Consider the following 25,419-nt stretch of genomic DNA (forward strand, 5'->3'; position numbering starts at 1 on the left):
CACCACCACCCCCAGCTGCAGAAGCACCACCACCACCACCATCAGCGGCAGCAGCAGCAACATCACCGCCATTTTTGTTTTAATAATAAGGTCGAAACTAAGGAATTTAGTTCTCCTTGACATTTGGGCTTGTTAGTCACAAACGTAGGTCGGAACTTTTGAAAATATCGTGCCATGCATTGCGCACTAGAGCGGTAGTTTCGAACTTTGGATTTAGGTCCCAACTAGCTTGGTACTGGTAGTCTCCATTTATGCATTCCACTACTGGTTAGTGGTTACAGAAAAAGTGTGTTCATAAGTGGATCACTTCAGTTTAGCGTGTGCACGCATGCGCACGATACAGATCCCAAGGTTGCGAAGAAAGTCTCAGGCTTTGGAAAACACCAATACATGCATGCAGGAAAAAAACAAAAAAAACTTAAGGACAATAATATAGAGAACACTTCATACGTTCGTGCCGAAGCCCAGCGCGTGGCTGAAGACTAGGCTTGCCGCCACCTTTTCCCATCTTGTCATAGTGGAGTACGAGTCTTTGAAGAACATGTTCATGAAGGTCGTGCCGAAGAAGACGAGGCATGCGACGACCCCGGCGTTGCTGGTTTTCTTTAGGAAAGTTCCCATCATCAGGCAAAAAGACGTCGTGGCCGCTGAGTAGAGCATGAGGAAGACCCAGAAGAGTGACATAGACACATCACCTAACAGCGTCTTGTCAGGCGTGTTGGACTCGACTGAGAAGACCACAGTGAAGATGGTCATGATGATAAAGTGGTAGAGGTAGATTGTCAAAAACCACGACGTCCATAGAGCTCCGGACGACAGGCCCATCATTTTCATCGTCTCCTTCAGCTTCTGCTCCTTCTCGTACACAATGAGCTTCGTGCTTTGGAGCACGTTCACCACCAGCGAGATGAACATGAGGAGATGGAAGTACGACTTCAGAGTATCCATTAATGCATTCAAGTAACGAGCGCGCGGGAGTAGCTCAACCAAGCCCAGGCTAAAGTTGCCGTTCCCGCCCCATTCTTCTATGAAGACTTTAGACATCAGGTACTGAATGTTGTCGCTAACTTCAATCACACCAGTTTCCGATTTCGTTAACATTTCACGAGCGTATGTCAATTCTGTTTGAAAGTTTGGACGATGTGGATGGTGTCGAATTTGATAGTCTGCTGTGAGGGGCAGCTGTGTGGCCGTCTCCAGCCCATTGAACCCAATAGCGACCACCATCGTGAAGTTGCTCGTTCGGTAATAATCCAGCAGTGCAGTCATGTTGGAGAATCCCATTGTCCTGTCCCAGTATTTTAAATAAGGCTCTGTAGGGCTTTGCCTGTCAAGGCGCGACATGAGCCTTTCGGTCAGAGCCGTCTTTGGAGTAAATCCAAGGATGTTATTGCCTGGCTGTCTCCAGGGAGGGATGAAAAAGGGTTCGATACTAGGTTTGTAACTATCGCACACAAGTGTATAATCTTTTGGAGGCGCGACATTTTTTGATTCCTTTGTGACTAGGGTGCCGAGCTTGTAGACAAGAAAAGCGATCACTAGTGGAGTCGCTATCTCCAAGATGGTAGCGATGATGTTGCTTTTCTTCAGCAACAAATTTTTGTACATGACGAGAACTACTTGTCTTCCAAACCCCATGATGGTGACGCTTTTCTTTTAGTCCTGGTGCCCGAGAAGCATTCCTAGCAAATATGTGCCCCTCTTGATGTAGAAACAAGGAACACTGAGATCGGTTTGCTTACCCTCACGCTTGTTTCAGCTTGGCAGGCGAGCAGCCGGTAGTTCTCGACTGATGTAAAATAATACGTCAGCTTGTTACAGAAAGGAATGACGTCAAAAATGAATATTGTACGTCATAGTCTACTACATATTGTTCCTCATCAAAACAAATATAAAACACCGAAGCAACTACTTCAGGTTAGTTCTTTATCAAATCAAATGTTCGTCAACTCGGTGCTGACTTCATCACTATGGTTAGGACAAGTACTGTGATGTACAGTGTATTTACGATTAATATTACGTCATTTTCTTTCGCGCGCATTCTTTCTTTCGCGCTTTCTCGCGTTCTCTGCCGTCTTGGTTCTTTCCACAGGCACTCGTCACGATCGGGTCGGGATCAAAGTGGGCGGGGCCTGTGCGCTCTCAGGACTATTACTATTACAAGGTAAAACCCCATTTAGGAACCTACGCTAATTATGATGACGCGAGCTTCCATTCAAATTAACTTAGGCAACGATGGTTCGATGACGTCATCCAATAGTCACATCACAGAAGGAAATGTACAAATGCTGAACGTAGCCCATTTTAGCTCGACTTATTAGACAGATAGGCTTGAGGAGAATGATAATAACAAAGTTATTAACAGAATGCAGACCTCAATGATCGTGAGAACGCACAATACACCACTAAACAGTTCCGACGTTTACATGGAACAAAGAAGGAAAATCACGTGACCGCACAGACGCCTCTCATTGGCTGCGTCATTTTTTCGAGGAAACAAATCGTCTGCAACACAGCTGTGCGTATGTTCTGCGACTGACGAGTCAGACACTTGTGTTTATTTTGTTGTTTTGTCGATGTAAGTTCAGCGATTATCGATTTTAACGATGGCATGTCACTGCCCGATGATTGATTGTGACAACGGAAGCTACCGTCTTCAAAATGGAAAGCTAAACTTTGCAAAATTCAGTCCGACCAGGTTCCACACGAGTCTGTGGCCAACCACCGTTCAGGTAAGCGCAACACTGTAACAGTTCTTGATCAACTTATTTTATTGCCTGACATTCATGCGATTTATTGTTTTTTTCTGCAAATTCCATAGCATGATTACAAAATCGTTTAGCTAGACCTGCATTTATACAGCTTTGAACGTTACAAAAACTGCACTGCAGTGTTTGAATCTGCCGTGCATGAGGTCAAAATATTTGGCTCACTTTCTGTGTCAGTGTGTTTCCGTTTCTTGTTTTTTTGTTTTACTTCATGTTGTTAGAGCATGGCTGTGATTAAAAAGCAATAAAAATTGCTTTTTAGAGCCATAAATTGTTAAATCTGATATGCATCTGTCTGTTTTCAACAGCTTGCATCCGCATCCAACACACAAGAAGAAACCAGCACAACGAGATTAAAGTGGATTCGACTCATCAGCCGTGTAGACACAACAGCAGACGGAAGGCACAAGCTTTTTTCACCTGCAAAAGATGCAAGGGTTTGTTCTCTACACTTTCTTGATGGCACACCAACTGCAGAGATTTCTTTCCCAACACAAAACTTGGGATACCCTGGATTTCAACACAGAGTAAGTTTTTTTTTAAAATAATTTTCTTGTTATATTTTGTGTGTGTACGCAGTAAAGAAGATGGGAAGGTGTTGAATGTATTTGTTCACACATGCTGCTTCTAGTATCACTATGATGTGTCTGTGCCTTACAGCTTGAGTGATTTAATTGACTTTTCGTCTGTTCGTGTGTTCTGAAATCTGAACAAGAATGAATGTGGGAAGCCAAGCTAAGTTTTATGTGGGTGGTTTGTTTCCAGAGTGCGATTTGATCAACATTAGGAGAGCTCTCCATAGAAGCCAAAGGAACAAAAACAAGTGTACCGGGGAATTCACAGAGGGAGTTCTGTATTGCACTGAAAATGACTACAGTGGGTCCAAATGACCACCTTTATAAGTTGAAGTTGGGGGCATTGAACCCAAACGGACAACATATGTGGAGAACCCTGCATGAAGATGTAATACTACCATAAATACTGACAGAATGAACCCTGTTTGGCAATGTTTCAGACAGCAAGAGTGCTGATAGACATACCCCGACCAAAGCACCGGCTAGGCAGAAGAAAATGGGCAATGCGAGATCTGGAATTCCAGTTTGAGGCGTGCCAGGCCCAAGGATCATCAAGGGAGAGGAATGGTGTGCACAGCTAGTTGATTGCCAGAAAAGTGTGACTCTGGCCCTGAACAAGACCCATTCGCGACGGAAACATTTCTGGGTGCTCTTGTTTTTGCTTATTTCTTGATATTTTTTGTGTATAAGCAGATGCCAACTTAATGCACACCCGTTATGCGCAATCTTATTGCAATGAGTAAGCTGACTAAGGAGAACAATAGACTGAAGAGACAAGTGAGTGTGTTCAAACTACAGATTGCAAACATGGCTATGAAAAAGAACGCAGACAGAAAAAATACATGGTTATTCAGAAATCTGATTTCTCGCAGAACATATCATATTGCACTGGTATAGCCACGACTAGTCTCTTCCAATTAAATCATGTTTTTAGTGTCACCCTTTGTAACAAGAAGATGGCAGGAAAAAGTCAACAATTCTAAAAATACAAGAATTTTTAGCGATCAACCAATGAGTATTGACCCTAAACGTTATAGTATAGATGAGATGTTGTTTATGCAACAGAGACGATGATTAGACCTTAAGGATCTAGCCTATCGGTTTCGCTAATATAGGTAGAATAAAGTACATGTCACCAGAGTAGCCAAGAGCAACCTTTAACAATTTACTGGTTTGTTTTCATTTGTTTGAATGTTTCTCTCTTCTTCCTGCGCACAGTCTTCTCTCCATTTCATGTCACCTGTGCATACCATAACATGTTCTGAGAAAAAATGTTTGTTTGGCTCACATTTTGTGTGTGTCTTTATTGATGTTCGTATGATGCAATGAGTATGTCAGAACAAAATCTGAGTTCTCGTACTTTGAAATGGAGAATGAGAGACAAGACAAAGCATTACAGCACAAAGTCAAACATATCAGCACTTGCAAACAAAATGCACACAATACAGTCAGCTCAAAAAACTTTACTTATGTTGATAAACGTTATCACTAGCAGCAGATCAAATCTGATGACTTCATCCACTTGGCAATGAACATATTGGGAAGAAATATATCTAGTTTCATATATTTATATATATATATACCAAAAACACACATGTAGTACAGTAAAAGTCATATCTATAATGGTGTACACAGGAACCTTCCTTTTCAGAACTCCAAACAATAATCTGATAAAAAAAATTCCAGTACAGAAAAAGAGGGACTTACATAGGTTTTGACAAGACAAACATTTATATTTTAGATGCGACCCACCCTACTACCTTTCAGGCTGAAAACTTACAGAAACGAAGCAGCTGTTCAACAATGTTGCTCTGCCCATTACATGTGTAAAGACAGGGGCGGATCAGTTGCTTTGTAAGGGGGGGGGCACTTTGAATCGAAAGTGAATGTGATGGGCGCGAAGCGCCCGAATTTGCTAGGGGGGTCCGGGGGCATGCCCCCCTGGAAATTTGTTTTGCCCAAAGAAGCAAAATGGTGCCATCTGGTGCCATTTGAACTTAGAAATGGTCATAGAATCAGCATAGAAAAATCTTTTTTTCTTCTTCTTCTTCTTTTTTCTTCTTTTTTTTTCGTTCGGGGGGGGGGGGGGGGGCACGTGCCCCCTGTGCCCCCCCCCCCTCGTCCGCCCCTGAAAGAGTAGAGCTTAATGCCTGGATCTGGCAAAGCATTTACATGAGTTGACAAATTGTTGAAATAAGAGTCGTCAGGATTGTTTACTTTGTGGAAGGGTTGCTCTCCTTGTTTATCTGTGTGGTTTCATAGTTAACCTTCGCCGGCACTCGTTATCGACTACACACGGACGCATTCGTGGGGCCGTGCAGACCCATGCTTCTCAAAGAAGGAAAAATGTGCATATCCTTCCGTGGCACTCGTGGGTCCGTGCGGACACAGAAGGGTGTTTGATGCAAATATCTCTTAAACGAGTTGGAATTTTTTAATGAGCTTTTAGAAATACCTCAGACACCTAAAAAGCTATCATCTCCTAAAAGCTCATTAAATTTCATTGATAATTAATTAATTAATTAATTAATGGTCAAATTTAGACTACACACGGTATTTGGTAAAATATTATGGGTCTGCATGGCCCCACGAGTGCCACGGAAGGGTTTGCACAATTGTCCTTCTTTGAGAAGTATGGGTCCGCATGGACCCACGAGTGCCTCGGAAGGGTATACACGCTTTTCCTTCTTTGAGAAGTATGGGTCCGCACGTCCCCACGAATGCTTCCGTGTGTAGTCTAAATTTGACCATTAATTAATTAATTAATTAATTAATTATCACTGAAATTTAATGAGCTGTTAGGAGATGAAAGCTTTGTAGGTGTCTGAGGCATTTCTAAAAGCTCATTAAAAAATTCCAACTCGTTTAAGAGATATTTGCAATCAAACACCCTTCTGGGTCCGCACGGACCCACGAGTGCCTCGGAAGGGTATACACGCTTTTACTTCTTTGAGAAGTATGGGTCCGCACGTCCCCACGAATGCTTCCGTGTGTAGTCTAAATTTGACCATTAATTAATTAATTAATTATCACTGAAATTTAATGAGCTTTTAGGAGATGATAGCTTGTTAGGTGTCTGAGGCATTTCTAAAAGCTCATTAAAAAAATTCCAACTCGTTTAAAAGATATTTGCAATCAAACACCCTTCTGGGTCCGCACGGACCCACGAGTGCCGGCGAAGGTTAAGAGGAAAAAGCTGTTTTGTTAATACTGCTTTCCCTACTTCTACTAGTTCCTCCTGTTGCTGCCTGTATCAAAACGGGAAACAGGATTGGATTACTTTGGGAACAAGAGGTTGTGATGGCTGGCTCTGGGAAACAGGTGGTTGTGATGGCTGACTCTTGGAGACACCTAGAAGTCTCTTTCTGATTTTGACAAAGATGCAATCAGGGGCTTCCTCCTCCAAAATGACTTGCAGCCTGTTGTACATGGTCAAAACCCTGCCAAAAGGGAAAAAAATAAAATAATCAATATGAGAAAGAGACAGGAGACAACAACTTTTACTAAAGCATCATTTAGGACAATTTACCAAGTTGTACATAACAAATTGCTCACAAATTTGAGTGCAACTTGCATGAAGAGCATTTGCAGGGATGGCCAGATCTCAAAATCTTCACTTGCCAGACAGGCGGGTCATTTCAAGAAAGTCCAGTCCACCAAAAAGAATTGCTTGCCGGGTACAAACCCCAGTTGCTATAACTGCATTGTTTATAACGTTTTGAAACTAGAGTATTACAACCAGAAGTGTTGCATTTGACGAGAATTTTCACTAGCCAACCAGGTGAGTTGCCAAGCGGTTTTAACTAGCACAGCGGATTTTTTGTACTCGCCCCTGGTCATTAGTCAGATCAGATGATTTGACCATCCCTGAATTTAGAAAGTCTGTTCAGTCATTGCTGATTAACTGTATCACTATCAGTATCACTGCACTTTTTTTTAAAAATTATATGTATATAACATATATTGCTGACAGCGACAGGCATAATTTTAGTGTGTGTTAATACTAGTATGCTGGTTTTTTCAGATTTTGACACATTCCCTGTTCACTGAAACCAAAATGTTGTTAGGCCACACAAACCATCTTGCAATTCAACTTGAACCATTCTCTTGTTCAAAAGTAAAGTGCAAATATGATTTATTTTAAAAAAAGTAGAGAGGTTTCCTACCTGTAAGCCTTTCCTCCTTAAAACTCGTTGACGAGGCGATGCATGAGGTCGAGCTCACACTCACAGGCAGCCGGTGATGAAGACGCTTGGCCACAGGAATCGCCCATCTTGCTGCCTTTCAATCCAGTTGTGATGATGAATGGATAAGGATAAACTTGAGCACACCTTTCACATACAACTTCTGCTTGTACTCCCGAAGAAGCACCCTCTCTGCATTTTCTGCTTCATGGTCAACAGGAATCCCATCTCCCAAGTTCCAAAGCAGGAAAAGATCTAAAACAAAAAGGCCTTGAGATCAAATCACAGTTTTTCGCACCTGTGGAAGGCATTCTTTTTCCCCCCTCATCACCATTTTGTATGTAAACTTACAAAATACTCACTGACTCAGCTTGGGGTAAGCTTAGCAGCTATACAAACTGGCAGTGGCAACTTAGTATGCATGTTTGTTGTTTCTAAAAAATCTAACCCACACGTCAGATTGAAAATGGAAAACTTTAGCATACACTATCGCAACATGTATGCATCACGAATCGGAATATAGTTATGCTTCATAGTAAGTTAGATTCCGTGGACAGATCAACGGCACTTATTCAAGTTTTTGACTTTAATCAACTGAAAAGTTACAGATTTACAGAAGTTGCTTTTTTGAAAATATTACAATGCACGCGAAAGCGATCTGTTCAATATATAAACAAGTCACGTAAGGCGAAAATACAACATTTAGTCAAGTAGCTGTCGAACTCACAGAATGAAACTGAACGCAATGCAACGCAGCAAGACCGTATACTCGTAGCATCGTCAGTCCGGGCTTCGTCGAAGATTACTTGACCAAAATTTCAACCAATTTGGTTGAAAAATGAGAGCGTGACAGTGCCGCCTCAACTTTCACGAAAAGCCGGATATGACGTCATCAAATACATTTATAAAAAAAAAAACGAAAAAAACGTTCGGGGATATCATACCCAGGAACTCTCATGTCAAATTTCATAAAGATCGGTCCAGTAGTTTGGTCTGAATCGCTCTACACGCACGCACGCACACACACTCACACATATACCACGACCCTCGTTTCGATTCCCCCTCTATGTTAAAACATTTAGTCAAAACTTTTTTCTTTTTATATTTAGTCAAGTTTTGACTAAATATTTTAACATCGAGGGGGAATCGAAACGAGGGTCGTGGTGTATGTGCGTATGTGTGTGCGTGCGTGTGTGTGTGTGTGTGTGTAGAGCGATTCAGACTAAACTACTGGACCGATCTTTATGAAATTTGACATGAGAGTTCCTGGGTATGAAATCCCCGAACGTTTTTTTCATTTTTTTGATAAATGTCTTTTGTCACAACCCGAGGTTTTAGAGATGCAGAAGAAGCTTAAACAGGCTTTTTGTAGATACACGAGATGATGTAATTGTTATATGTTTGAGTGTATATAATAATTGTGTTATTTACAACATAAGCATTGGAGTCCAAACACTATTGTAGAATGTATGCGTGTGGGATGTGAGATGCTTTACGCCTGTAACTTCGCGTATTTGCAAGTTTGTGTCCGAATCGTGGAACGGGCTATAGTCACCCGGTAACGCGCGGTGAACAAACCAGGTCAAGCTGCAGAAAACGAAAGTTTGTAAATATTTGTTGGGCACAGTCGTGCAAATTAAATAATGTTCATTTCACCTGGTAAGATAATATAGTGTAATGCATAAATTATATTATAGCGTATCTATAGGCTATTTAGTAAGAGAAGAATTAACATAGTCCGGGTCAGCGGTGTACGAATACACTTTGGCACCACGTCAGCGAACTAGCACGGTCTTGGTTCAGTGCTACCCGAGAGAGTCAACGGTACGGTTGCAGACGTACTGGCGGGCGCGAGTACTCCATCACCCGGCGGTTTTTTACGGTGAGCGTTGTCATTTGACTTGGCGGGTGGACTATTGTTTCGAATTGCTGTGGCTGAGTAGATGTCGTTGTCTAATGTTTGTTTTGTTTGTGTTTACGTTTCAGTAGTGTTGTAATATTGTGGGACACGGTGATTTTGAAGCGTGTTTATGTCCGTGGGAATGTGCACGGGAAATATGAGAATTACATCGACCGGCCCATTACTACCTATTCGTATAGGGAGCCTCGGGATTTACATGTATATTAATGCATGTTTGGAAGTGATATGCAGTGAACATACAGTGGAATTATATGTGTGTAATTATTTGCACATAACTGTTAAATATTCGTTTACACGGAATATCACATTTTATACAAGATGGCGGTCTACTTTCCGACAACTTTTGTATCCTTATGTTATTGAGCATGTTGTTTTATACCTTCATATTATAGTGTGTAATATTACGCGGGGAGTTATTATACATGTGGGGATATGGGTGTTGTGTCATGCAATTGTGGTTGCGTAATGTAATGTTAAAGTTGGATACCACAATCTAACATTTAGTGAACGTTTGTCCAGTTATTTGTAACATATCACATGGCGTATATGGTCATGACAATAAGTTTATAGGTTTAAGCAAACTATAAATCTATATTGTAAAGCCCCGTTGTATAGCTAATGTATTAAATAATTATCCTTTTCCATACATGGTTACTTGGTGTAAAGTTTCGATCTTGATGTCCATCGGTATGATGCGCTAAAGGTTTGCATCACCGATGAACACTAACACAACCATCGATACACGCCAGGTAGCTAGGGATGTTATTGTTCAGTATTAAGTTGCTGTTTTATTTACATGCAGTTGGCCGGAGAGAGAACGGAGGAGGGACGTATGTTTACGTGAAGGCGTTGAGATCTGGACAGATGGGACGCTGTCAGGAGGCGACTACGGCTCACAGCAACGCAAGAAGAGCGGCGTGGGTTACTCCGACCAGTAGATTCCACCCAGAGTGTACGCAGGACCACCAGAAGACAGCATGAGGAAGAAGTCTGGTCAACTCTACATGCCTAGGAATCTGGGGAACAGCTCCGAAGGACTGGAGCTGGGTTCGACGTGCTTAGGCAGTCGGGGACCTTTCTAGGGGGTCGGAATCAGGAAGCTGCGGCCTTCTGAGGAGGGAAGGACATGTGAGGCCTTGGTGGGCGTTGTGTATCCCGAAAAAGCTAAGTACTCTGTCGTGGTTAAAGCATGTGTCTGTGTTCGTGTAATTTGGTGATGCGACCTTATTGAGCGCCGTATACTAACAGGCTATTTAACCATAGGGGGGGTGCTTAGGACTGGAGTTCCAGGATAATTTCATGTGAATTCATGTGTTGTCAATTTTCGTAGTATTTGTAGAGTGTACACGTTAAATGTGTGGATGTTTCGTGCATAAATTTGTGTTTATTATATAAAGCTTATAAGTTACATGTGGTTCCTTTAGTCTTTTTATACATAGTGATGTCTGTCTCCACTTGTAAACTTTCTTGGGTGTGCGTTAGTGAGTGAGGTGTATGTTTGCGTGTGATCCCAAGATTGCTCAATCTTGTGGAGTTAAGTCGTCACGTGTCATCTTTGATGACGTCATATCCGGCTTTTCGTGAAAGTTGAGGCGGCACTGTCACGCCCTCATTTTTCAACCAAATTGGTTCAAATTTTGGTCAAGTAATCTTCGACGAAGCCCGGGGTTCGGTATTGCATTTCAGCTTGGTGGCTTAAAAATTAATTAATGACTTTGGTCATTAAAAATCTGAAAATTGTAAAAAAAAAAAAAATTTATAAAACGATCCAAATTTACGTTTATCTTATTCTCCATCATTTGCTGATTCCAAAAACATATAAATATGTTATATTCGGATTAAAAAAAAGCTCTGAAAATTAAATATATAAAAATTATTATCAAAATTAAATTGTCGAAATCAATTTAAAAACACTTTCATCTTATTCCTTGTCGGTTCCTGATTCCAAAAACATATAGATATGATATGTTTGGATTAAAAACACGCTCAGAAAGTTAAAACAAAGAGAGGTACAGAAAAGCGTGCTATCCTTCTTAGCGCAACTACTACCCCGCTCTTCTTGTCAATTTCACTGCCTTTGCCATGAGCGGTGGACTGACGATGCTACGAGTATACGGTCTTGCTGAAAAATGGCAGCTACTTGACTAAATATTGTATTTTCGCCTTACGCGACTTGTTTTTCCTTACACCTGTTCCTTGTCCCGGTGTGCACTCACTGTTCCATGCACATCTGAATTTCGTTCCGCTGCCAGACTTGTCGATTTTACAGACGCTCCAGGGAGGGATGTCGGGTCGTTGCGGTAGGCTACCCTCGGAAGATGACACTGCACTTCTGCTGAGTCACTTCGACGGTGTTCAGTAGTGGGTCTGTGCCGAGCTAACGGACGCAGCCCACTACCTACTATGCCCCCTACTAACGACATTGACAGCTAAGTCGTGGAGCCAGACTGAGTGAGGGTCCCCTCCAGAGAGCAGACCGCCACCACGTCCCTCCGTCGACCCCCCAGAACGTCACACGTTGAGGACTGACAGCAGAAGTACTATTCAGGGAAGGATCGAACAGGAACACTGAGACCAAGGTCACCATGAGAGCTCCGGGCATGAAGGGCCACAAGAGCAAGGACACTTTATAATTTTGGATGATTAATGAGATGAGGATGATTATAATGATGATGCTATGGATTTCCAATTTGGTTTGAGACTATGTGACAGGGCAGCACTCTACGCTTACTGTCATAATATATCCTGGTGTCAACCAGGCCCGAGAACTGCCGCACCTGCGGTGTTGGTCAGGTAAACAGAACCTGAGCACCCTCAAAGTTGCATTCGTTAAGTGAATGACACTCGGCTGTGTGATTCCAGCCTTCCCATAGGAACCATAGCACTTCCACTCTGGGTAGGAGCCGACCGTAGCCCGAAAAACCCACATGACCCTGATGGGATTCGAACCCACGACCTCCCGGCCCACAGCCCGATGCGCTAACCACTGCGCTACGGGGGCCGGTATTTAGTCAAAACTTAACTAAATGTAAAAAGCAGATGTGGTATGAGACAGTAAGTAAGAGAGTATTAATATATCCTACACACTGTACTTTGCATACCTCACCAAACCTTGATCTCTTCCAAAGCCTTGTGCAATTTCATATGTCAATTTAAGCAAAGAGACGTCACTCTAGTAAGTATGGGGTGACATAATAGTTATAAAATTATCCAAAGGGAAAAAGCTGTCAAATTCATCAGGAACCAATATGCCGTTTGACTTAAAAATACATTTTTACAAAACCAGTATACAAAAAATATGATTTAATTTGAAACATTATGAATATGAATTCATTACCTTGTAGTTTGGTTGTGGGACAATATATCCAGATGGCGACTTGAAATCCCTCGTTGAATTTAATGCACTGGATTCATTCTGTGGTATGGCATATGTCAATTTTAAGTGAAAAAACAAACAAACCACACAGACATACACACTCACAAGAAACTTAGTGCACATCGAAGCATCAGAACACAGAGCAATACATGGATACATTGGAACCAAGGACTACTTTAGTAGTCCTTGATTGGAACCCATCATTTATCAGTACTATCACTTTTGCATAAAGCACACTTTTGTGCAGCAGGACAAAAATAATAATTTTGCGGGATATGATAATTATCTAATTCAGTGTTAATTTAACTTTCAAAAATAATATGTATCATTGAGTTCGTCAATAATAATTTCAAAAAGTAAGTCAGAAACAATAACAAATGAACAGAAATGAACATAATAAATACCTGAAAAAGCGACTTTCTTGCTGCAGATTTACCACTGTGGTTGTCTGATATTGCCTATTTAAAAAAAAGGGGTAAAATATAGGTAATTAATATACCATTAGCTTAACCGAGCGCTGGTGTAGCAATGTCCGAATTCTCCGGATGTCAGCTTTCTCACTCGATATATACTTGAGACTGAAATAGCTGTTCCCTAGACAAATTAAAGAAGTAAACTTATAAGGATAAAAAGCATGTCAGTTTCTTGCAAGTCAAGGAAAATTGTGGTGAGATTGAATATATTGCAACCCATAACATTGAGTGGTTATGTCCCTTAGATTGAAGATGAATCAAATTTTAATTTAAAAAAATTGGTTTGACAAATTTGTTCCCATAAATCTAATGTCAGAACTATCAGAGGGTGGTTGAAATTAACCACATGCTTTAATTCTGTTATTCTAGGGAGAAAATATCCCGCGATACCATGGATGCACGGAGCTGTAACTTAATATACGTAACATATACATACCACAATAGCTGTTAATAACATTTATACCTGGCGTTTTGCAGTAGGCGTCTCTCCTGTTGGTGACCTGTGTGCCCTCTTTGTCCCAGATTTGTCCTCTGACCAAAACGATGGGCTTCTTTCATCCTGTGGTACGACACAGTTAGATATGTTACCAGCGGCACAACATTCTATCCTGATGCGTTTTGTTGTTTCATGTGTTGTGCTTAAGTATTGTGATTGTAGTGTAAATGTGTTTTTTTCTTCTTCCAAGAACGTAGTATTATTCATTTGAACAGTAGTACATGAGGGAAGGGGATTGTCAGTATGGAGTTTATGAGATATGTACATTAGGCTTGTTCATGTCCTACTTATAGGCGCGCGTGTGTATCTAATGTTGATAAGCAAATTTAGTTTGGGAGCAAGTATTTTTGTCTGCTCATACTGACTGTGCTGGCAAAGAGAAAACTGTGAGTAATGAATAACAAGATGAAAATAAAGTTGACTTTCGCACAGAAAATACCATACTACATTCACGCTCTTCAAATGTAAATACACCATATTGACTAGCCCATCAAATCCTGGCTGACATTCTGCCCATAGCTGCTTGTGTGTTTGTGTTTTCGTTCTATTTGTATGGGTGGGGTACCATGGAAGCTAGTGTAACAATAGATTCAAAGAAGCCTTGATAATATTTTCACAACAAATTGATTTTACTGTCTATATTTTGTAAAACATAAAGGATTACAAAATAAATCAGTGTTGGTTTTGGGTGGTCACAGAAGCCAGTACTTGTTAAGCTGTTATCACTGGAACCCCTAATCAGAAGTTGGTACTTTGGCATGTGTTCATACTGGTGCAGCGGTATATATATATATGTTACAGTTAATCTGTGAAACCAGGGAATAAATGTATTAACTAGGTAATACATGAATCAACTGACGGAAAAAAACCAGTTAATTCATGTATTACCTAAAATATTTTAGTTCATACACGTATTCCCTACTTTCACAGATTAACTGTAACATATATAATGTGAAAGATAGAGAAAGCTCCTATTTTTGCTTAATTGACATATTTATTTAAAAAAAAAAGATAGAAGTAACTGTTGTAAAAATTGCAATCGTAAAGAAAATGTAATGGCAGTAAACTTGGAAAGCACAGCTAAGGGCAACACTGTAGAATGCACCGCGCGTCTCCAACCACTGTGATCAAAAATAAGTCAACTTGAGTGCGCTATCAATAATTATTTACAATGCTTCAGTTCTACCACAGGTGGAAGGTATCATTCGCTGGACCACCACTATCATAGTCTTACTATGATATTGGTAGTCTTACTATGATAGTGGGACTGGTAGTCCAGCGAACAATATTTTCCGCCTGTGCTTCAACATCACCAGTGAACACAACCTGGGAAGCTAACATCTAAATCTAATATTTGATTTTGACCTAAATCTTAGTAATTATAGCAGAGAAAAGACTTACCATTCTGCGCATCTGTCATGAATTCCGTACACACAAAACTGATGACAGTTAAGAGTGACATAACTTGAGCCAACGGGAGTGACCAACAGTCGACAGAATAACACTGACAGCCGTCGTCCGAAGGTGGCTGAACGGACGTGAACCTAACGAAAATAAAGCACGTTCAGCAAATCAAATTATAAAACATACACGTAAAATATCAGGTGCTCTTCTGTCATCTGCTCTTCATACTTCATTATTTTGCACGTAAATCAAACCCTAAATTTTGACTGATAAACGTTGTTCGCTCGACCCTAGAGTATGGGGCAGTTGTCTGGGACCCATATATTTAAAACTGGATACCGACAAAATCGAGAAGATTCAACACAAAGCAGCGAGATTTACCTGCAAATATTACAGATCCATGGAGAAAACCCGGTTGCGAGAGATGCTGCAGAGACTGAACTTGCCATCAGACTCAGCACTTGCTGACCGGCGTAGACAACTTCGCCTGACGATGCTGTACAAGATAGCTGGAGGGTTAATACCAGCCATACCCCTAGAAAGTTTTCTCACACCCGCAGAGAAGAACAAGCGGAAAATCAGACCAACAAAGCCTATAACAACTCGAGGCCATTCAAAATTCCAGTGTTAGTCTGCCATTAAACTAACGACAACAAAGAAGGGAAGTAAGCCTGAAGGGGTTTACGGGAGTTGTCTGCCCCATTATCGAAAGATACTTCCGGTTATAACCATCAGAAAACAACAAATTGTGCGTTCTCACGATCATTGATGTCTGCATTCTGTTAATAACTTTGTTATTATCATTCTCCTCAAGCCTATCTGTCTAATAAGTCGAGCTAAAATGGGCTACGTTCAGCATTTGTACATTTCCTTCTGTGATGTGACTATTGGATGACGTCATCGAACCATCGTTGCCTAAGTTAATTTGAATGGAAGCTCGCGTCATCATAATTAGCGTAGGTTCCTAAATGGGTAAAACCCTCCACGTTGCTCTAGACCGAACGGAAGTAGTGAAGTTATCAGAAACCGAGATTGCAGCAGACGACAGACAGGTTGCGCATGCTTCCTGCGCATGTGACCCCGTGACCAGGCATAATTAAAAAGTTGTCAGCGGCGTTCGTCAGTCGATCTGTATGTTCACCGTCAACTTTCCTATTCCTTGATTCTTCTTGCAACTTCCAGATAAAGGGATGCAAACATCAATTTAAATTGTCTCATCCTTGTGATGGAGTTGGAAACCATGGATTCACCAGAGAAAATATATAGCTGATTCGGCCAGTGTGACCAGTGCATCAAGTCTTGCGGATAGTTTTCAAAAACTGGAAAGTCTGTTTTGTCAGGGATTGTGGTTGTGTTTCAACCACGAGCAGAGATGAGAGAATTGTTTGTTTACTGCCGATGAACTCATTCAAAGCCTGTTGTTGAACGTCACGAAACATATGACCCATGGTTTTGACATGGTCTGCTGAAGACGCAACGGAGTCCACATTTGAAGGTGATAAGCGAATTTTCGAATAGATAATCCCCAACACATGTATCCCCAACCCTTCAGCAGGTTATTTGAAAGAGAGAGAGAGAAAGAGAGAGAGAGAGAGAGAGAGAGAGAGAGAGAGAGAGAGAGAGAGAGAGAGAGAGAGAGAGAGAGAGAGAGAGAGAGAGAGATTATTGGGTAGCGTGGGTATGGCAGCTCACTCGTTCAAGTAGATCTCAAACTCAGTCTGTGCACCTAGTTCAGTCAAAGAGTATACATTAAATAGAGTGACAACGACCCCTCTCTCTCCTCTGTCATGACGGCCGAGGTTACGTCCCGTGATTGGAGTTTCAAACGAGGCCTTCATAACTTCCGGTTTGTCGAAAATGGAGCTCAACATTGACGCGATCTGCGAAGTAAGTTTCTGTTTTTGCTCCATGTAGACTCTATTCAACTGGGATGTACACAGACTTCTAGTGGGGGGACTGATGCTAGTTTCTAGTTTGGTAAAATAGCAGTAAATTTGCCATTATGTTAATGTAGAGAAAAAATAAGCTGCTTAGAAAGTGGTACTGAACATTTGCATTCGATCTTCTTCTTCTTCTTCTTCTTCCCGTGGGGGACCGGATCCAATTTCTTGGATGTTGAAGATCTTGATTTTGAAACTTGATCAGATTTTCAAAGTTAGTTGTAGGAGATTATACGTCTGCGTGTGTAGGTCTGGAGTGGGTTTTTTTTATGTTAAGCTGGCGGATCAGATACAAAAATAGATGCATGTTTTGCTACTTTTGGTTCTGCGGCTGTGGTTTTTAGAAGGGGAAATTTTTCATCTGATTCTATAGGCTACTAATTCTAGACCATCCAAGAACAGGTTGTTCATTCAGTTTGATTTTTGTTTGAAGGAAATGGAGAACCATGAAGACACTGACGATTTTTCACCATCTGAAGAAAGTCCAGCTTCATCAAGAATGCCTGCCTGCGTGACATTTTCTCTGGTGAGACAAGCAGCGTGAAAGATGTGTGTACAATGGGCTGCCAGTAAGTTCGTCACACGGTAGATTCGTCACGGGTGACGAAATTACAGACAGGGTGGGCGGGTGTTTATGCTCAGAGTTTATGCTTTCAGATGTTTGATTTGTGGGAGAGATTCAAGATTCACATTTTTAAGAGAGAGAGAGAGAGAGAGAGAGAGAGAGAGAGAGAGAGAGAGAGAGAGAGAGAGAGAGAGAGAGAGAGAAAATATAAACAATAGAGAGAGAGAGGGGGGGGAGAGGTGCAAGGTTGTATTACCATTACATAAAAGCCGCGCTCGGACTACTGTGGCGAAGTTACTGTGACGAATCTACCGTGTGACAAACTTACTGGTATCCTGTACAATGTAGTGGTTATGAATATGAGTGATTTTTTTACTCGTAACTTTCATGAGAAAACACAATCACAATTACAAATTAATGTTTATTATTTCTGATTGTGAACAAAGATGTATACATCTAACATCGTCTAGTCTCAGACATTCCTTATGGGACAACTCTACATAGATAATAGGGCCTATGTCCGTGACTGAAACTCACTATTCATTTTAAAGTTTAAAAATCATTATTTATAGTTACGTGTATTTATTTCAGTCCAAAATATGAAAACAGTAAATTATGTAATAATGCTAACAGTTACTAGCACACTGATAAAATTAATATTGAATGCACTTGACATGAATAGTTAAAATTGCACGTTTTGTTGATCACTTTCAGGTAACTCCAGCTGTCCTTGCAGAAGTGCAACAACAAATCTGTGAAGACAAGTGCCTTCCGTCAGAAGTAAGGGAGTCTTTCAAGTATGATACAGGTAAACATGCTTATTTTAAATTTATTTAATTATTTTTAGGATCTTTATAAATGTGCTTATCTAATCAACCCTACACACACTAAATTAAAACATAAATTCAATAATCAATATGACATTGCAGTGAAAAGTCCCCTTTTATCCTATTAGGCCAACAACAAAAAAGGTGTGGTTACGGTAACATAGCCAAAAAAAATAGGGTAGGAAGGTAGGCAATCACTTTTTTTTTAAACTTTTTTTTCTAATGTGTACAAATTAAACCTACTTGACAGGGAAATAAGTGTGCGACTCGGGCGCTTTCGCTTTCATTGCGTTTTCTGCACTCGTTTTCTTGTGGGTTTTTTGTGGTTTTTCTTTGACAAATGTAATAAAAAGTTATAGGGTCGGCCCCTAAAAATAGGGTAGGTCGGGTTAACGTAACCACACCTTTTTTTTTTTTTAGGCCTTATTAGGGCTGGAGACGTTAAATTAAATATACATACATACGTTGCAGTGAATGCATCAAACATTAACAAATTAAACTTGAATGTTAAATATTTATTCAGTTGAATTCATACAGTTCAAAACTAGGTTACAACTTTCACAATCATGGCTTACACGGATAAAATTTATACATGTTGATTGCGCTAAAGAACCTTGATTATATTTACAGAATGGAACTGTTTTTCACGCATTTCATAAGTTTTCAGATGGCCTGAAAACATTGCAGATTGATTTTATTATTTTTACAAAATGTACAAATTCCTCACCCATTTAGAAACTTTTCAGATGGCAGATTGATTGTATTATAATTTATATGTTCAACATGTGCAAGTTATCATACATTTCTTTACTTTTCAGATGGCCTGAACAGACTGGCAGAGCACCTAAGGTTCATCAACGACTGCCTCGTTCCCAGGACCAGGTTTATCAACTCGTCTGCAGAAAAGGCCTGGAGCCGCTTCCACAGAGCTTCTGGGGACCATCTGCCTAGGCTGTCACAAGCCCTCGGAGTACCACTGCCTCACGTCTTTCACCTTTGCCTGAAGACCTTCATCAAACTAGTTGACATCAACTATTACAGAACGTCGTCATCAGCACCCTCTACTTCTGCTACACCTTCCACACCAACCCCAGTTTCCAATGAGGAAAAAGACATTTTAAATTACATCGGTGGGAGCATCGTACGAAAAGTGCAGGACAAAATAAAGCGGCAAAAAAAAAGCAGCGACGCTTTGCTTAATATTTTGCAGACAATGAAGGCTGATACTGCTGGGCCAGAGGGAACAAGTGCAGAGAGTCAGTCGCTGACAGCCACACATGACAGGGGTGGTCTGACGTACGTCAGTACAGCAGTCACTACTCTGTTGACTCATATGGAGGATATTTTCCGGATGCACTTCTCGCTGACAGGCTCTACTACTACTGCTTTTGTTGCGCACTGTTTAAATTCTGATGTTATTACAACTTCTTTTTTTGAAATGACATATGATTGTGAATCTGAAGATGATGAGAAAACTGTTATTTTGACTGAAATTTGTAAATTATTTCACAAAATCAGAATTCACCATAAATGCAGAACTTTTATGGACGCCTACCGAGCCGAGAAGTGCTTGTTCAAAAAGCAAAAAGGACTGCGAAAAAATCTAAAAGCAAAAGAGTAGTATGTTGAGGAATTTCAGACATGTAGCAAAAGTCTTGTCAGTTAGAACTTGGAGGTGCATTCGGAAAATGTCCTCCCTGTCAGTCAGCATCAGCAGAATTTACATTTGGTGTGGATTTAACAATTACACAGATAATTTGGTACGCACAATTTTCTTTCAAGATTAATCAATATAAAAAAGACTCAAACGCCTCAGATTTACTGTTTTGAGACTAAAAAGGACTAGTAATGACAGTCAAAATACATTTCTGATTTCAAACAAGGGAGATAATCGGTTTTGGAAATTCAGGCTGTGCTGCACTAGCTTATGATTACAAAAAAGTTTACTAATAAAATCAGTATGAAATAACTTGTACAAGACTGTGAGGGATGAAGACTATTTGTGTGAAATTGGACTGCATTTTTATTGTCAGTTTGTGTTACAGTGAAACCTATAAATAAAAATTGTCTTGCACACAGTACTGGGATTTGCATTTTGTATTTAAAGTGTGTGACCATCAGAAAAGAATAATTAGCAAACAACACATCTGGTCTTGTCACAAGGATTGTTTTTAACAGATATCAGTGTACATTTGAACACTATGTAGTACTCATCCACGATGCACAGGTCAGGTGTGGGACAGCAAGTCGACAACTCAACGACCAGTGAATGGAATTGCTACCAATGGGATACGTGTTGCTATTATTATTTTTAGCATTTCAGTTTCTTTACTGGGCTGCTGCTTATTTTGCCAAGACCCTCTTGACGCGCACATTTAGCGCTTCAGTTTCTTCAGTGGGCTGTCACTTATTTCAACGGGAATGTCTTCTCTCTTTCTTTTTTCTACGTTGCCTTTAGGCTGAAACCTCATTGCTAGTCCTCTCTGTAGCCGCAGTTTATTCTCTTGGTAGCCAAATGTGTGGATGCTTGGGTTGTCACTTCGTTGCCCGAGACCTCTGTGCCTGCCAAAGTGAGCCTCAAGAGGGTCTTGGCAGAATCTGTTGCTAAGTACAAATTTGACACCATTGTCAAGCAGATAGACTGCTACTTCTGTGAAAGACCTGATGGTCATTTCCAGACCTTTGAAGGTCTGATGAGACAAAAACATCCTCGCTCTTTGTGCTTTCGTGAAGGGACCTGGTCGGTTGTTGACATTTTCTTTCCAGTTGTTTAGAAAGGTCAGAAAGTTGGCAAGGAAAGCGAACCTGGGGTCATTCCTGTTTGTGTAGGGCTTTAGGTCATCTACTCTTTTTCTGGCCGCCTCTTCGAATGACCTGGAGTTTAGGCAGTCAAAAAAACGGTTGACAAACAAAATGAGCTTGGCTGTTTCATGGCACTCTTCATAACCCTGACCTTGTAGGATGGAGCCTACACTTTTGCTCAGAACTTGAGCCGCCAGCTTCACATTCATCAAGGAATGGCTAGTCAAATTGACATGTTCATTTGTCAGCTTCACATTCATCAAGGAATGGCTAGTCAAATTGACATGTTCATTTGTCAGCTTCACATTCATCAAGGAATGGCTAGTCAAATTGACATGTTCATTTGTCAGCTTCACATTCATCAAGGAATGGCTAGTCAAATTGACATGTTCATTTGTCAGCTTCACATTCATCAAGGAATGGCTAGTCAAATTGACATGTTCATTTGTCAGCTTATGTCTGCGCACTAGCTCCATGTGTCTGTCTTCATCATAGACCCTTCTGATGTGTGCCCACAAAAGCTCTTTCCCATTGTTCCAGAGAAGCATGGTTTTGTGAGGGCTGCTACGGAACAGATTATTTCTAATTGTTTTGATGAGGTGGGGCACATCTGAGAAGAAATAAATGTGTCTAGTAGGTGCATAGAAATTCAGTGTTTTGTAGCAGACTTGGTGTGCTTGACCATGCAGCTGGTAGAGGCGCTGATTTGGTGATGCTTTGTCACTTGTTGATGCAATAACTTTCAGCTTGCATGTCAGTTCTAACAATGCTATTGCTTGCCAGAACAAGGGGTACATTTGATCAGATGTTGCAGTCCTAGTTCCAAAGTAGCCCATGCTGTATTTGAGATTGCTGTTCACCCCCACCACGAAAAAAACAAGGACATGACTAGCTACTGTGTTTGTGCCCATTTCCCAGGTCCACTGGTTGAGATTAACAAAGCCTACTAGTTCGCCCGACTTTGAGTCCCACACCAAGTCCTCTTTGACACTCATTTCGTCATGCAATAAGACCACAAATCGCTCGATTTCTTTCAACTTGTCTGCTGCTGCCTTTATCTCTGCTACGACTTCTGGGTTAAAGCCTCCCTCTGGGTGAATATAGTTTGAATAATCCCGCAGGGTTGACTCGCCAGGAAGTTTCAACACCCCAGTGTCTCTTAAACTGCGATAGACTGCCGCGCTTTTGCTGTGGATGTAGATTGCTACTCGCAGCATCATGGGGTGCCATTTCATGCTTTTGCCTTTAGCTTTAAATGCCTTGTTTTGTTCCTCCCAGAATAGTTTTGTGAGGTTGTCCTGAATTAGTTCTTCATTTACAGTCAGAACATCTTTAAGTTTAGAGTGAATGTCTGGCTGAACAGTGACTGAATCTTGCTCTAGCTGTGTCTGTATTTTTTTGATTGTTTCACGCTTACGTAATTCAAGTAGTGCTAGTTTCAGCTTCTTTTGCGATGCATTGTGTAGGGGTGCAAATTTGTGCAGCGGTTTTTTTCAGCCTTTTCTGCACGTTCTTTCTTTTTGGTTAGTTCTGTTTTAGTCTTTTGACAATGCGTGCACACATCTTGCTCACTGAGCAGACTGCAGCTCGAAGAACGAACACAAGAATTGACAAATGGTTTTGTCTCTGGACACATTAATGATGTATGCAGAAAGTGTTTGATACTGCGTTTTCTTGTGGTGGTTTTGAGAATTGTTGCAACTGTGGGTCAGTAACGCCTTGACACAGCTTCAGAGCAGACAGAGAAGACAGGTACTGAGACAAACAAACAGACTCCATGTTCTGGTTGAGGTGTGGCACAGGCATGCCCAACACCCTCACATTGGCAGACAGGTTCACATCAACATGTACACATAATGTTAACACATAATCTTCAATCACAGCAACAGATACAGTATCTTTCTGATTTGAAAGTAGTGTCCATGGTTGTGGCAATCTCTTCAAGTCCCTCCGCAAGTCGTTCAGGGTAAGGTACATTGCTGGAACGTCTGGAACTGGCACGTCCGTCTCAGGTACGTTGGGTCCAGCGGAGTCTCGATTTTTCTGAATGTAAAACAAAACATTTATGACCAACCTTTTCCTAATAGTACATTTAGTCCCCCCCCCCCCCCCCAAGTTATGTTTATAGATTTACATGGAAAAAAAAATTAGGGTAGGTTTGTCGGACAGATTTGTTTTCATAGAAAAAAAAGATGCCGAAATAATAAAACTAACCGAGGAAATGCTTTTTATGAGAAGTTCCTTACATTTTGGTAGCATAAACACACAAGAAATGAAATAATTTGAGCAAAAACTGTCACCCAGAGTTGAAATATTTGTTTGGCTCAAAGTCCAAAAAGGTTGTAGGGTCAAGAGCTGAAGGGGTAAATGTTAGGGTAGGTCGGGAACCCTAAACACAAATGTTATTTTTGGGGGTCTTACAAGTGTCTCTATTATTAAGATTTTATTTTATTCTGCTTCAGAAGTTTCACACACTTATACACTATAAATCTACTTCTTTTGACTGCCTGTTTTCTCTGTAGAATTTTTTCATTGACAACATCAAAAGGGTGGTAAAGTATAGCCTACAGTATGGAAACTGTAAACACACTTTTATTTTACTTCATGTTGCGTACTTACAGGGGGTGGCCTTTCTGGGGGCTGTGGAGTCACGACGCTCTTCAGGGGCATGTTTTCTGTCGGAAGACTCCCTTCGATGAGCTTTCTTTTTCCTTTTGGACCTGTACACATAAAGTTTTAAACATACAGAATAAAATCTGAAATCAGAATAATATAATTATTATATAGTACAATCAGAAATAAATGTCACTGTAAAGTACGTACTGTGCTCTGGTAGATTAGTGTTGGCTTCAGTAGCTTTGTAGTAGCAGTGGTTCATACACCGAAAGATTTGTCCAGTGAAAAGCACCCATCAATTTTTTAATTCATTCACTGATTCTGCACTGACTACATCATCTGACAGACTGTTCCAACCATTCAGCACTCTCGTTTATAAAGTAGGGGCCTAATTTGCTGTGGTGCGGTCTGCTGAATGGCTTTGCAAGTTTGAACACAACATATATTTTTATCGTACACATTTGTTTTTCCGTACACATTTGATTTTTCGTACACAATTACTGAAGATAATCCCGCAGTGGGGCACTGCGGTTATGAAATTAAAGGCCCCTCCTGTTTTTGGAACCGCAGGAGCTTTCTAGTTTGCTGTTAGGTAGATTTTGGGGTCCTCTTTCCTGTCATGCTCTCTTTTTCTTCATGAATTCTTTTCTTTTTTCTGCCTTCTTGCTCATTCACCTGTATTTTTTCCAAAAAATCTCTTCTCTTGCCGCTTGTCTCGCGATTCATGTATAGTTTAATCTGTTAGTGTTCTGATGTAAGCCCAGCAGTAGATAGGTTAAGCCTATTTTAACATACTGGAAACTGGTAATCTTCCAGTAGGTATTAATTTAGTTTTACTAAAGCCTGCTGGGACACAAGTAATGGGTTAGTGCATTTGTAAACAGGAATCGCTTGACAAGTGGCCCCCTTCATCCCCCCCTTCCTCGTCCTGATATGGCTCTACGTAGTCGGCTGGACGTTAAGCAACAAATAAACAAACAAACAAACAAACTGAAGATAAAATACTTAATCGTTTTTGTTTATTTGACTAAAATCTTAGCGTTCAAGTAGGCCCTATCTTGTGATGGCCGTTCGTGTCTGTGCTGCGACTTCAACTGAGAAAAATAATGATCCACCGGCTGTATTTAGATCTGAATCTAGAACAATGAGAAAGCAGAAATTCGCTTCACAACATTTTAACAACACAAAAGGCTCACCTGTTTTGAAACACTCAGGCTTGTAATGCCGTGAGCAAACCCATAGCTTCGCGTGTTGTTGTTTGCTTTGCTCCAGGAATGTCCGATCGACACGATCGATTTTTGCCAGTACTTGCCTCCTCCACGGATCACTCACGCCCATTCGGCAAGAATGTTTAAACAAAATGCAAGAATACTGTTTAAAATGGCGTCTAAATATTAATGTAAACAAAACGAAAGTTATAGTTTTTTCCAGAGGTAAAATTAGAAATAAACCACTGTTTACGTACAATGGCA

At 40.8% G+C, this 25,419-nt stretch overlaps 2 protein-coding genes and 4 long non-coding RNA genes across 7 annotated transcripts in view; 3 read left to right on the plus strand and 3 right to left on the minus strand.

The window, feature by feature from the left end:
• LOC138970442 (phospholipid-transporting ATPase ABCA3-like) overlaps positions 1–1,799 on the minus strand; it is a 93,348-nt gene extending 91,549 nt beyond the window's left edge. The window contains exon 1 of the mRNA XM_070342901.1: positions 451–1,799. Within this exon, the coding sequence (XP_070199002.1) occupies positions 451–1,638 (1,188 nt within the window). The 5' untranslated portion in view covers positions 1,639–1,799. The remainder of the gene's footprint in view (positions 1–450) is intronic.
• Positions 1,800–2,201: 402 nt separating this feature from the next.
• Positions 2,202–4,632, plus strand: LOC138970449 (uncharacterized). The gene is made up of 3 exons (XR_011456949.1): positions 2,202–2,732; positions 3,077–3,295; positions 3,784–4,632. It is a non-coding gene; the product is annotated as an uncharacterized lncRNA (long non-coding RNA).
• Positions 4,633–9,336: 4,704 nt separating this feature from the next.
• On the plus strand, positions 9,337–10,856 carry LOC138970450 (uncharacterized). The gene is made up of 2 exons (XR_011456950.1): positions 9,337–9,409; positions 10,251–10,856. It is a non-coding gene; the product is annotated as an uncharacterized lncRNA (long non-coding RNA).
• A 1,955-nt stretch (positions 10,857–12,811) lies between these two features.
• Positions 12,812–16,164, minus strand: LOC138970455 (uncharacterized). Of its 2 annotated transcripts, none has more exons than XR_011456953.1 (4): positions 15,579–16,164; positions 15,195–15,337; positions 13,761–13,856; positions 12,812–12,863 (listed from the first exon to the last, which is right to left on the minus strand). It is a non-coding gene; the product is annotated as an uncharacterized lncRNA (long non-coding RNA). The 2 variants fall into 2 exon arrangements; XR_011456954.1 differs by lacking the exon at positions 12,812–12,863 and adding an exon at positions 13,334–13,418.
• Positions 16,165–16,937: 773 nt separating this feature from the next.
• Positions 16,938–20,598, plus strand: LOC138970451 (uncharacterized). Its single transcript, XM_070342905.1, has 4 exons — positions 16,938–17,084; positions 17,571–17,663; positions 18,417–18,510; positions 19,348–20,598. Exons 1-4 carry the CDS (start codon positions 17,055–17,057, stop codon positions 20,148–20,150), a joined length of 1,020 nt encoding a protein of 339 aa, XP_070199006.1. The 5' UTR covers positions 16,938–17,054; the 3' UTR covers positions 20,151–20,598.
• Positions 20,599–23,015: 2,417 nt separating this feature from the next.
• On the minus strand, positions 23,016–25,278 carry LOC138970274 (uncharacterized). The gene is made up of 3 exons (XR_011456863.1): positions 25,144–25,278; positions 23,951–24,051; positions 23,016–23,374 (listed from the first exon to the last, which is right to left on the minus strand). It is a non-coding gene; the product is annotated as an uncharacterized lncRNA (long non-coding RNA).
• Between the last annotated feature and the right edge of the window lie 141 nt (positions 25,279–25,419).

This window comes from Littorina saxatilis, linkage group LG7 (genome assembly GCF_037325665.1).
Source record: "Littorina saxatilis isolate snail1 linkage group LG7, US_GU_Lsax_2.0, whole genome shotgun sequence".
Classification (NCBI taxonomy): Eukaryota; Metazoa; Mollusca; class Gastropoda; order Littorinimorpha; family Littorinidae; genus Littorina; species Littorina saxatilis.